The 13,972-nt window shown below is 38.5% G+C and overlaps 1 protein-coding gene across 10 annotated transcripts in view; it reads left to right on the top strand.

Moving 5' to 3' along the window:
• The window catches only part of FGR (FGR proto-oncogene, Src family tyrosine kinase), a 2,305,304-nt gene that overhangs the window by 1,931,668 nt on the left and 359,664 nt on the right, over window positions 1-13,972 (top strand). For all 10 annotated transcript variants that reach the window (XM_044084628.1, XM_044084601.1, XM_044084584.1 and 7 more), the window contains one exon: window positions 1,371-1,635. In XM_044084628.1, the coding sequence (XP_043940563.1) occupies window positions 1,383-1,635 (253 nt within the window). In that variant the 5' untranslated portion in view covers window positions 1,371-1,382. The remainder of the gene's footprint in view (window positions 1-1,370; window positions 1,636-13,972) is intronic.

The following is a 13,972-nucleotide window of genomic DNA, read 5'->3' as shown; positions in this document are numbered from 1 at the left end:
TCAATAACAGCATGGACCTTTTGTACCCAATATTTATTTATTTGTATATGTGTTGATTGGGTAGGTGCACTTGCCTAAACAGCCTTTCTAGGCTCAACCCAGGCCAGATGACACTTAAGAAAGACAGTATTGTACAATGAGAATTAGAATACAAGCAGCAATAACAATACAAGTAAACATTAAAATATAACTGTTTATATTCCTTCAAAGCACACAAGGAATGCAATAACTGCCTGTTTTGTTTTTAGGTTCTTGCCAAAATATCTTCTTTTCTCATCATGACAAGAAATACATGCCATACTGATAAACTTTGTCATTGACAGACACATATTCATTTAATATGCAGTACACCTAAAAGTTTCTGCTAGTCGTTCGGTAGGTCTCTTATTGTTACTCACACTGTATAATCAGAACGGCCTACAAATCAATGGTGGCTATCTTCTGTTGGGTCCAGACTCCCCAAAAGAGACTTTTTCCTTCCGATATGACTTAATAGCCATTCACAGGAGTAAAGAAGTCTAAATTAGACTCTGTTTTTGATTCATGTTTGTATCACCCTAGTAAAAGTAACATGGAATTGTTTTATGAAATAAACAAAAATCAGACTTCTTCACAGCATTTTGTCTGAGGTGGTTGGGATACCTGCAAGTGTCTGAATTATTCTTCACATCATTGGCTAAAGGTTGCGGGTACTGACTTATCTTCTTCTCAGCTGTCTCTATAGAAATGCAGATAGAAACATAGATCTGTTCTTGAGGTTAGGTTGCTTGTATTGTATATGACATTCTAATTATTGAGCTGGTTGGCAAGGCACGTACTTCCTACTCAGTAAGTTAAAATCACTGTAATCCATTGACATGCCGCTTTTGGTTCTGTGAACTTGAGTACTTTAGAGTAAACAACATGAATGACCGAATTAGCATAGTGAGAGCAGTAACACACACACGCACACTAGCGTACTGGATATTACCTTTTAAGAGTCTTACTGATTTTTGGAGCATACCCCTCAACTGTACAGATTTTTGCAGAATGTCCAGATTTTTGCCTCATATTTTTGGTCTGTTTCTCATAAAATTGTGTTTTTTCTGGCATATTGTTGGTAAATTATTGAGGGTTGAAGTCAGAAAATAATAATGGACATTTGAGTTCCAAACGTCATACCCTTCAGAAAATTCATGCTAATGCAAAACGTGTTATTCTATCAACTTTCTAAGTTTGTAAAAGCAATATTTAAAAAGTGCCCCTATTCTGGGCCTTTGTCACCCCATTACTTATGTCTTTGCACAGATTTTTTCTTCAGAGAGGTTGAGAGGTATGGTGTGGAGAGATATTCCTGAATACTATTCACAGGCTTAAACCTTTTTTCTTAGATTCTGCAGATAATGGGCTGTGTGCATTGTAAAGATAAGGGCTCAAACAAGTCCCAGAGTGACAGTGGAAACGGAAGCAATAGTCAAGCCACAAACGCTCGCTACGGGCCTGATCCTACACAGGCAAGGCAGGACAACAACCCTGTTTTTATTCCAGACTTCAACAACTTCCACAACACTCCAGCGGTTTCAACACCATCGTCATTTGGTGGTCCTATCTCCTACAACTCTACAACTTTGCACTCCAGGGTAGGAGGCATCACAGGTCAGTTTAAAACTGAATAACTTTCATTAGTATCAGTGAGCAATAATGTCCGAATCCAGCGTAAGTTGCAATCTGCCAGTAGTGCTATTTACATTTTTGTTTGCAGGTATGCTGGAGTAGTGTTTTGCATCCTAAAATACAGTAAACTCTCAGTTAATCAGAACTCAAGCAACCGGCACTGTCAAGCAACCAGCAGAAAAAAAAAAAAATCAAAGAAATACAGTACAATTTTCATGTTTTACAGTTTTAAAAAGGAAGATAGGAATACATTCCCTCTCTCTGCAACCTGAGAATAAGTCAAATCAATGAATAGGGTATAGTATTAGCCAGGTATATTTTTAATAGTAAATCTCAAGCAACCAGAAACTACAGTTATCCGGCATCTACCAGTCCCCATGGGTGCCGGTTAACTGAAAGCTTACTGTATTCAAGCAACAAGACTAGACAGAATGTGTGCATTTCTGTCATGCCATTTCTCTACTACTTGAAAGAGTTAAAAGGATGAAATTCTACTAAGTACCTGTGCCACCCAACGTAGTGATGTTATTATATTATTACATGATAACACATTAACATAGTCTTGCAGTACTTTGCTGCTATTATATAGCTGTGCATTTTCAATAATAGCATTGACTTTTGTACCCAGTATTTATTTATACACTTGCCAACTGGGTATTTGCACTTATCTGAAGTCTATTCCCAGGCACACCCCAGGCCAGATGACACATAAGAAAGACAATATCTCACAATGAGGGTATGAATGGAAGCAGCAATGAGAATATAAGCACACATGGAAACGGTAACAATTCGATGCTGCAATAGGACTTGTATATACACAACAATAAGGTAAACACTGTAGCAATAGAGTTAGTGATTTGGAATTAATCCATACAGAGTACAGGTGAAATAATAACAGTGTGGAAGCATGAAGTGTATCTACAATAAAGGGTAAGGTGGGAAAATGAAAGAGGAAGTTGAGTGAAATAAGAAACAGAAAAATATTTCAAACATAACCCATATATAGAAGGCATTAGCTGAGAGTGATAAAAAGATCATTAATACTTAGTGCTTTGGTGAATAGATTGTAGTAAACCTGAAGTGAAAATATGGAATATAAAAGTGTTTAAACAGAGGTGCCAGAAGCTGTTGAAGGCTGGGGGAGGGGGCGGAGTGTGAGAGGAGCACCTAGTGATCTAAAAAGGGTAACACACACACATACACTTTGTCTCATACAGGAACGAATGATATTAAATTACACACAGACATGCACACACTTACTTTCTTTCTCAACTGAGTGGCCACACGCTCACACACATTTACCTTCTCTCTTCACTGAACTGCTAGCTTAAATTCTGTGTGCGATCCAGAATCCATGTTGGCGTGAGTGCATGTGACCCACGCAAGGCCCTCCTTAAAGGAGAAGACACATGCACTGCAGAGTGAATAGGGTTGTCAACTTTTCATGTCAAAAATTCTGGACATGTACATGAAAGCAAAATGAGCAGTCATTCCAGTGTCCCATTACTTGGCTATTTCTCCATTTCTCCCCAGTCACCATAAACACCATTCAAAACTCAGAGTGCGCACTGTGCAGATTGTTTTCTGCTTTACTTCTACAATAATTATAGATATTTGAATTTAATTTAAAACTTGCATTTAAAATTTTATAGCACAAACACTGATAGACATTTTCTAAACAAAGCAATACAGTCTCACAATGAAAACAGACTTAGCATTAAAACTTCTCTGCATTTGAAACTCCCATTCACTGAAACAGCATTGAAACCCACATTCAAAGAAAATGTATCTGGCCAGTTGCAGATTAAGTTTACCTTTGGGTTGTTTTCAAATCACAGGCCCCTTGCACACATTTTTAGCACCATGCAAGAGTTATTTAAGTCACATTCCTGATTGTATTAAATTATAATACATAATAATTAAATTGTATCCCTTATATGACACAGCACCACTTGTTAGACCATGTTTTAATTTTATAGTTTTGAACATTTTTTCCAGCAAGCAATGAAACAAAACTTATGAACCAATATAACACTGCCCAATTCAGAACATTTCAACTGTAAAAGGCCACTCAAACTTCTGTCATTAGAATCCACCAATATCAGTCAATATGCACAATCTCTGCAGAAGTAAAAGTCATCTGAATAATTCCACATTAAAGAGATCTGTAACGAAAAGGTTGCTGCTAGCAAACAACTTTATATTTCAGTGTTCCACATACAAATTTAGTGCATGCTGCCCTTGAAGAATTGCCCATGTTACATTAAAAAAGGGAACAAATGACCTAATGGGGCTGCCCAGACAGTGAAGAATGTGCCACATAGCTCTGGCCAAGTCTGGAGATGCCCGATACTCACTTCTAGAAGGAACAAATTAGCTGAAGGAGCACAGAAAGGGGAGCTATTAGGGAAGTCTCATAGTGGACCATAAAAAAGAATAAAAAATAGCAAAAGACATGCCACATATAATGTCAAAGTCTGCATTTTACAAAATAGTGGTGGGAAGCATTACTTCATTTGATGTTAAATGTGTCAAATTAAATGTGTTAGTGTTTAAGACCTGCAGAAATCAAACCACTAATATTGAGATAGAAATAGAAAAACAAAAAATGAACAAATTTAATACAAGCCCTTCAATCGTATGATTCAGTATTATTGAAGTGCATAAGGTGTAGTCAGTATTGCTATGTGTTCTTCAATGCCATCAACCAAACAAGATATACAAAATGTAAACAAATATGTCTATGAACATGGATCCAAAATACAATTAACAATAATCAATGCTGAGATATGGGTTGCAGTATTTACCTACTTGTCTTTTAATTAGAAAAGTCGTGAGTCACCATAATAGCCTAAAGTCAAAAGATGTATGCCCTAAATTATTACTTAAATAGCTAATTGAGCATCATCAGAATGCTACCTCTCAGATGCACTTAAGTATTTAATTTGTGGAGAAAAGGCTACACACACACACACACACACACATATATGTATATATATATATATATATATATATATATATATATATATATATATATACACACACACACACTTATCTCCAACTATTTGAGTATATAAATTAGTGAATCAATGAATAAACAGATGCTGTAATATTAGAACACTGTCAGAGAGATGACACTGTTTAACTCAGAGAAAAGTATTCATTAACTGTTTGGAAAAAAATTTAGGAAAGTGGTAATGCAGACTTTTTTAAGCCAGCTCTTACATGTGCTTTTAAAACACACAGCAGCCTAGTACTATGTACTCTTAAGTAAGAAAAATGTGTTTTTTTTTTATTTTGACACATCAAAGCTAGTTTTGTTTAACTATTTTAAGTTAATGACTTCATCATAAATATTATATATTCTACGTTTTATTATATTTGTATTTTGTCTTATAAATTTGTTTTCTGCAAAATCCAGTTTAAATCCTTTGATACTCTGTACAGATAGATTATGAGTCAAACTGTAATAAATTAAGTTTAAAGAATGACACCAAACTAAAGAACTGCTATGGTCTTAATAGGGTGCTTTGGGTGCAAGGTTACGTGCTAGAAGTTATACGCCAGCAGAAATAGAGAAAGTTTTTACTCATATTAGAACAAATAGAGCATGTCCCATTTTTTCTGAAGCAGGAATGGAAGCTTATAAATTAAATATTGATGGTGCATTTAATACAGCCAGTGAGCAGCAGCACAAGTTAACTTTGTTTTTCACTCGGGACATTCAATTGATTAAAGGAATTATTAGTAAGCATTGGGATCTACTCACAATAGATCCAGAAATTAAAAAGTTTGTTGGAGAACAGCCACGCTTTATTTTTAAAAATAAGAAGAACTTACATAGGCTGTTGTGTTTTCCCAGTAATAAACAATCCATAGGAACATTAACTTTTAATAGTACTCAACCATGCAATAAATGTAACTTCTGCTGCTATATTTCTAATATCAACATGTTTATGCATCCAGTAACTAATCAAGTTTTTTCTTTTAATGTTAATGCTAACTGTGATACTAAACATGTTGTTTATATTGCCATCTGTACACCCTGCAGTGCTTTCTACATTGGTAAGACCGATAGAAAGTTAAAAAAAAGGGTGAGGGAACATCTTTATCAAATTCGTATCAAGTCTGAAGTCAATGCATTATCTAAGGATGTATTACAAACTAATGCTATGCATACCTTTAGGTTTTCAGTACTACATGTTAATTTACCTAATATTAGGGGGGGTGATGTAGAGAATTATACTGAGCAAGCAGAAACCAAATGGATCATCAGGTTACAAGCTCATGTTTTTCCTGGGCTTAATGACAGGATTCCCTTGAAACCTGCTCTTAAAAATAGAAAACAAAGGCTGAGGTGAACCAATTGTATAAATAACTATTAAGTCCTTAGGTGTGTACCTATTCCATTTCACTCATTTTATTTATTATATATACTTTTCTATATTTATATTTAGTATTCATTAGAATTTTAGCTCTTATGAATGTCATATTTTTTATTTTTTGTATTGAAATTTTTAAAAATAATGACTAAAATATTTGCAAGTAGTTTCTTGCACTAAGTATTTTATTTTTTAAAGTTGGTGTCTCTTTAAGGAACGTTTTATATTATTGATTAATTGTCCTAATGATCTTATTAGAGAAGCACTATATAAGCACTTTTTTAGCATTGATCAGTATAGGTTTGATAAAGCTGTATTGCGAAAGTGCTTACCAACTGAATTTGCTGTCAATAAAGAAAGTTTTTATGTTTATGCTCAGAATTGAGTTTGGATTTCTCAGCTACCCTTGTTTGGATTCGTATTGATCTGAAGGTCTGAAGAGACGTTGAGCTGTATACTTTAATCATCATTGACTTATTTACAGCCTGGTTCGACTGCGAACAGTTATCTTTTACTTTATCTATATATATATATATATATATATATATATATATATATATATACATTTATCTCCAACTATTTGAGTATATAAATTAGTGAATCAATGAATAAACAGATGCTGTAATATTAGAACACTGTCAGAGAGATGACACTGTTTAACTCAGAGAAAAGTATTCATTAACTGTTTGGAAAAAATGTAGGGAAGTGGTAATGCAGACTTTTAAAGCCAGCTCTTACATGTGCTTTTAAAACACACAGCAACCTAGTACTATATACTCTTAAGTAAGAAAAATGTGTTTTTTTTTTATTTTGACACATCAAAGCTAGTTTTGTTTAACTATTCTAAGTTAATGACTTCATCATAAATATTATATATTCTGCATTTTGTTATTATATTTGTATTTTGTCTTATAAACTTGTTTTATGCAAAATCCAGTTTAAATCCTTTGATACTCTGTACAGATAGATTATGAGTCAAACTGTAATAAATTAAGTTTAAAGAATGACACCAAACTAAAGGACTGCTATGGTCTTAATAAGCAAAATAAAAGGAGAAATAAGGTAAACTGCATGCTTGCTGACCTACATACTTTAATGTTGAATTGTACAGTGCATTATAAAACCTTCTTGGGACCATTTTGGAACACAATTCATACTTGACCCTTGGAACAGATCCAAACCAGTCAGGAGGGAACCATGCTTGTCTTATGTTAACAGAATAGGTTCATAGGTTCATACTAGGCTATCTGCCCTAAGGCATTTATAAGCCTAGCCAGAATGTGTTTGGCTTTCGCCACCCATTTTAAATTTATTTTGCTATGCCCTTTTTCGAGGTTAGTATACTGTGCCTCTGTCTAACAGTGACACAGAAGTGATACCCGGGGTAAACATATGATCTCCCATCCACTCATCAAGATTCCTCTTGAAGAGAGTCAATTAGGGACTCTGCCTAACCTGAACTGGGATTTTATTCCAGAGTGAAGGGAGCCTCTGGGTTATGAATCTGTCCCTCCAGCATGTCCTATTTATTTCAGTGCTGAGGTTCAAGTCTCGAGCATAGCTCAATGGGATTTGGATTTTCTGAGGTGCAGCATGTCCATTAATTCCGGGTTGGACATGGCTTTATACGTCAGGCACAGATCGCCTCTGAACAGGCGGTATGCCACTGAGTAGAGCTGGAGTTTCTTTAACCCGGCAGCATATGGCATCTGTTTGAGCCCTTTGATCCTCTTGGTGAGGTACTTTTGGGGTCTTTCCAGTTGCTGCAGGTGTCTGGTAAGGTACATCCCAAAGGGGCATTGTACTTTATTATGGGCCTGATGAGGAATGAGTAAAGAGGCACGATGACCTCCCTGATCTAGATGTGAATCCCTTCATGATTAGGTGGGCTATATAAAATGTTTTTCTAACCACTTTGGCCACGTGGTTGTCAAATGAGAGATTGCTATCAACTTGGGTCCCCAGGTCCCTAATTACTTCTGTACTTAATGGATTACCACCTATGTGGTAATTTGTGGGCACTTTGTTTTTGCCAAAGGGGAAGACTATACACTTTTTGGCATTTAGCTTGAGGCCATGGCTCTGGCACCAGTTGTCTGTTTCTATGAGGCCCTTTTGGAGGATGCTTGTGTCGGCTGGAGAGTCGATTATGGCGCCGAGTTTGCAGTCATCTGCGAACTTGGTCAGCCACAGTTGGCCTGTACCTCCGAGAAATATATACCGAACAAGAGAGGTCCCAGGACTGAGCCTTGTGGGACACCACTTGTAACTGGTTTGGAGTCTGACATGGCTCCAGCAATTCTAACCATGTGGGTTCTGTCCTTGAGCCAGTTTGCAATCCATCTAGTGACACAGCGGTTTATATTTAAGCTGGTGAGCTTATCTATAATGCCCGAGTGGGGTATTGTATCGAAGGCTTTTGCGAGGTCCAGGTAGGCTGTGTGGACCACCTTCCCCTCGTCAATGGCCTTGGTGACTGTTTCAAAGAAATCAACCAGGTTTAAGAGGCAGGATCTGCCCTTAACAAAGCCGAACTGGGTAGGATCCAGTGTCTGTAGGTCCCCAATATCTTTATTTGTGAGGTCCATGATGATCCTTTCCATAGCTTTGCAGACCAAGCTAGTCAGGCTTATGGGGCGATAGTTTCCAGGATCTGTTGAGGCACCACCTTTATGGAGAGGGACCACTGTTGCTGTACGCCACTCTTTGGGCACATATCCTGTAGTAAGGCTGAGATTGAACAGTAGTTTTATGTTTGGGTTTAGCTCTTCTTGGAGTTCATGTAGGGCAGCCCGGGACACTGTCTGGTCCCATTGATGCTGTGTTTTTTGGTTTGGAGAGGGCGGCTCTTACCTGAGCATCTGAGATGTCAGGGGGGCAGCACTCTGCTGGGATAGATATTTGCCCTTTTGGTGGGGGGGTGGGAGAAGTTTGCACTGAACCTGTCAGCTAGGATGTTGGCAATGTCTGTGGGTTCAGTGTATTTTTTGTCATTGCGGACTAATTCTGATCATATCTGGGAATTACCACCCAGGTTCCTAACATAACCAAGGAAAGCCTTGTGATTATCCTTAGTGTCATGTGCAATTTTTCTCTCGAAGCTGGCCTTAGACAATTTTATGAGTGCCCGTAGTTTTTTTGCTAATACTGATCAGTGATGCCTTCCCTTTTTGGGATTTTCCTCCATCATTTAGTAGCTTCCTCCTTCTATTGTATAGCTTGTTTATGGCTGGGGTCCACCAGACAGGACGTCTGCTTTTGGAGGATTGGGTCTTGGTTTTATTTGGGATCGCATGATCCATGCATTCCTGAAGGTGTTCATAGAATGCGTTTATAAAGGATTCTGTGGTCTGGGCCATATTTTCCACAGGCCCGGGGGCTTTGAAGGATTCCACCTCGGTTTTGAGGAGTGTGAAATTTGCTTTAGAGAAGTGTTTCACTGTGGTTTTCTGGGCAGGTGGTGGGGTCGGGATGTGAATATCCAGTGAGATTAGTTTATGGTCTGATCTTACCAGTGAGGGATGCACTTCTGGTCTGGAGCATAGAGTCCCCATGTTGGTTATGATCAGGTCCAGTATGTTTTCCCCTCTTGTGGGAGTGGTAACAAGTTGTTCCATAGCATTTGAGTTTATAAATTCTAGGAACCTTTGGGCTAGGGTGTTGGAGCTAGAGTAATGCTCCCAGTCTATGTTTGGGTAGTTGAAGTCGCCCAATATAATGGTGTTTGGAGAGACCTTCATATTTTCCAGTGTTCTCAGGAAGGCCGAGTGGGGTTCCTGGGTTTGGGAGGGTGGTCTGTAGCAGGCTATAAACTGGAAGGCAGTTTTACCCACTGTTAGTTGCACATGGATAGTCTCTGATGCTTCGTGCTTTTCCACCAACCTGGAGGTGTGGGTATCTTTGATGAATATCGATACTCCCCCTCCTTTTGTGGTTCGGTCCAAGTTTTGGGGCCGAAAAGCATGGTATGAGGTATAACCTGGTAGTGCTGGGGTGCTCTCGGGAGCCCTGAACCAGGTTTCTGTTACTGCACAGATATCGATGTTCTCCATGCTAAGGAGAGTTTCGAGTGCGTGCATCTTGAGGTTTAGACTTCTGGCGTTGAGTAGCATCACTCTTAGTTTCTTATCCCTTGTGATACCTATGAAGGTGGGTTTGTCTTTTGAGCCTTGCCTAAAAAAGGCACTATGGGGGTAGCAAGAGCCTTTGCCAATATCCGAAAGCCCAGGGGTGACAGGTGCAAGCCATCCCTAGCGAAGCAATGTGGCTTGTCGAGCATATCATCCCAAGCTGACAGGCATTGGATCCCCTTTGAATGACACCAGTACTTAAGCCAATTGTTGAAATTGATCATCTTGTCTTCATATTGTGGCATCATTCTTGGTGAGGGTAAGATGCTACTCAAGGTCAGGGTCATACTGGCCTGGGCTACATGATCAGAGAGCTCCTTTATATCTCTTTTCATGTAGTCCAGGGAGGTACGTCTCAGGTCATTCACACCAGCATGGACAATGACTGAGTCATATTTGTACTTGCCTTGGAGTGACCTGAGTGCTTGTGTTATGTGGCGGATCCTAGCGACCGACAGGCTGCTCACCGTGACCCTCTCCTTGTTCAGCCTGGTGAGCAGGACGTCAGTGTGCCTGACGATAGAGTCACCTATTACAAGTGTATCAGGTGTGTTGTTTAGTCTTAAGGGCTGTGACTGTTCAGCACACTGGCTTTGTGAGATATGTGTTGCACGTGTTTTGTTTTGGGGTAGCGGTTGCTTGGGTGTCCGCTTTGGAGGTCTCTGCTGCTTAGGCAGATCTTTATTTAGAGCCTCCGAGTATGTTTTTGTGTGATTATGTGTTTGGTTTGCTGTCGTGGTAGGGCTATGTGAGACTGGAATTGTAGTGAGTGTGGTTTCCTTCTCCTCCTGACTGGTTATGCCAGTACTGAGTTGAGAGAGCTTAGCCTCCAGTTTGGCTATATGGTTGCATCTCTCACATGTGTTGGAATTTGTTGGGAGGAGGAGAGGGTTGTCTGTGTACATGAGGCAGTTGTAACATTGCCTCAAGATTCCCAGATTCACCAGCTGGACCGGAGAGGAGATTGACAACTGACCTTTGGACATGCTAGAATAATATTGGGAATTCCTTAATAATTGAAAACAAGGGCCAGTGGGGAGTGAGGGTGTAGTGCTGTTAATTTTTAGTGCTGACTTATATAATTGCTTTAGTGAGAAAGTGCCAGGTAACTTAAGTGCAATGTGTTACAGGTAACTTAAATGCAAAAATGACAAACAGTAACTTTCTTTCAAGTAAAACAAAGAAAAAAGTACAGTAAGCAATGCAGATATCACTAGTGATCCACAGAAGCACTGAGAAGCTGCGTATTAGGTGGAATTAGCGTTCCAGGGAAATAACAAGCAAACAAACAACAAGCATATAAACAAAGCTAGATTCAGCAGGCCTGGATCTAGTCTATGCTACAGCAAACAAGGTGTACCAATTTCAGTAAGATACAGTTCAAATATTCAGGCACTATAAACCTTTAACCAGAAATTCCCAGCTCAGAAGGGCAGAGTCCAGCCTCTTCTCCCACAAGAGTGCAGACCACAAACCTTCTTAATGTAAAATAACTGGCCTGAAGCCCAAGTGCTTAAACCAGAACTAATACACTTTAAGAATAACAGACACAGGGCTCTCAATCAGCAGTTCCCAACTTAGAAGGATGAAAGCTACCTGTCCTGCCACCACAGTGCATGCCACAAACCTTCCTAATGTAAAACAACTGGTCTGAAGCCCAAGTGCTTAATCCAAAAGACTTAGAATGATAGCTACACTTTAATCAAGTTACTACCAAGCAGTAATAAATACAATTAAATACTTTAGAGAATGCCTGGATTAGTGCTCAAGTTACACAAACAAAGCTAGATCCAGCAGGCCCGAATCCAGTCTATGCCACAGCAAACAAGGCGCACCAACTTCAGTAAGAAGCAGTTCAGATATGCATGCACTATAAGCCTTTAACCAGAAATTCCCAGCTCAGAAGGGCAGAGTCCAGCCTCTCCTCCCACAAGAATGCAGACCACGAACCCTCTTAATGTAAAATAACTGGCCTGAAAGCCCAAGTGCTTAAACCAGAATTAATACACTTTTAGAATAACAGACACTGAGCCGTCAATCAGCAGTTCCCAACCTAGAAGGATGTAAGCTACCTGTTCTGCCACTACAGTGCAGACCACAAACCCTCTCAGTGCAAAACAACTGGTCCGAAGCCCAAGTGTTTAAACCAAAAGGCTTAGAATGAGTTACACCAAGCAGTAATAAATACAATTGAGTACTTTTAAGATGATGCAAAAGTAAAATAAAGTAGGTAGAAACACAAGTACAGTAAAAGCAGATGAATTTTTTTTTTTTTTTGTCACAAGTGCTGAGATCAAAGAAACAGATTTGAGTGCTGAAACTAGAAAACTGGCTAGTTATAAGAAAAAAAACTAAGCTAGAAGGTTTCCCTCCAACACAGAAGGGCTTGGGGGCTCAGAAGCCTACAAATAATCTATACCACTTAACAGGAAAGGCAGGAAACAAGCTTAATTTTTTTTTTCTGTTTCCCAAATGCTCTCTTTGTACACAGTAGGAGTGCCTGAAATCAGAATATGATCTCACTGCACTCAGTTGAGTGAGCAAATGAGATGGGCCCAGAAGGAGTATCCAAACACAAATTTACAAGAGGGGAGTGCAGTTTCAAGGCCACTAATATTAACACCAAAACAAAAACAGGGAGGGTCGGTGGGACTAACTGAAGAGCACAGTCAAAACTTCCAGTTCAGTTAATATTCCTGCAACACAGTTAAAATCAATTTAAATACTGTATTTTTTTGAAAAAAAGTGCAGATAAAGGTACTTAAATTCTCTTATATGTCCAGTTGAATACAGCAAGTTCTTAGCCGGCCAAAGCTGAGGTTTTTAAGCAAAAAATATTTCACACTGTACCACTTAAATAGGCAAGGACAGGAAATAAAAGAATGTGGCTACCCCACACCTGTAATTACTAGCAAATAACAAAATTCAGCAAACACTGACTAACTTCCAGTTCAGTTAATATTCCTGCAACACAGTTAAAATCAATTTAAATACTGTATTTTTTGAAAAAAAAAAGTGCAGATAAAGGTACTTAAATTCTCTTATACGTCCAGTTGAATACAGCAAGTTCTTAGCTGGCCAAAGCTGAAGTTTGTAAGCAGAAAATATTTCACACTGTACCACTTAAATAGGCAAGGATAGGAAATCAAAGAATGTGGCTACCCCACACCTGTAATTACTAGCAAATAACAAAATTCAGCAAACACTGACTAACTTCCAGTTCAGTTAATATTCCTGCAACACAGTTAAAATCAATTTAAATACTGTATTTTTTTGAAAAAACAGTGCAGATAAAGGTACTTAAATTCTCTTATACGTCCAGTTGAATACAGCAAGTTCTTAGCCGGCCAAAGCTGAGGTCAGACACTACAGGAGCAGAATACTAAAGCCTCATATTGTGTCTTCTAAGAATTTCATACTCTTACCAAAGGCAAAAAATGTATATTTTAAAATTAGGACTCAACTATTATAACCCACTAGAATATGCATTACATATAAGAATGCACTGAATAAAGCCATACAACAAAAACATTCGGCTAAATGTCCACAGAGATTAGAGTAATCTAATAAGGATGAGTTATTTTAAACTACAAAAGATAATGAATTAACCAATATTCTTCCAATCTGATCTTTGGGAATAAGCCCAGAGGAGAGGCTCTATAACTTGCAATAAACAGAGAAACCACATGACCCATTGTTCAACCTTCCTGTACCTCTTTGTCCAGTATTGCTTTAGCAATCACCTACTTGCTTCTAACTAATTACAGATCAATACATACACATTCGTAACCCCCTACCAGTGACTGA

This window comes from Protopterus annectens, chromosome 1.part1 (genome assembly GCF_019279795.1).
Source record: "Protopterus annectens isolate FY-2018-M chromosome 1.part1, PAN1.0, whole genome shotgun sequence".
In the NCBI taxonomy this organism is placed as follows: Eukaryota; Metazoa; Chordata; order Ceratodontiformes; family Protopteridae; genus Protopterus; species Protopterus annectens.
Note: the sequence above shows the minus strand (reverse complement) of the source record. Positions and strands in the feature narration are given on the sequence as shown.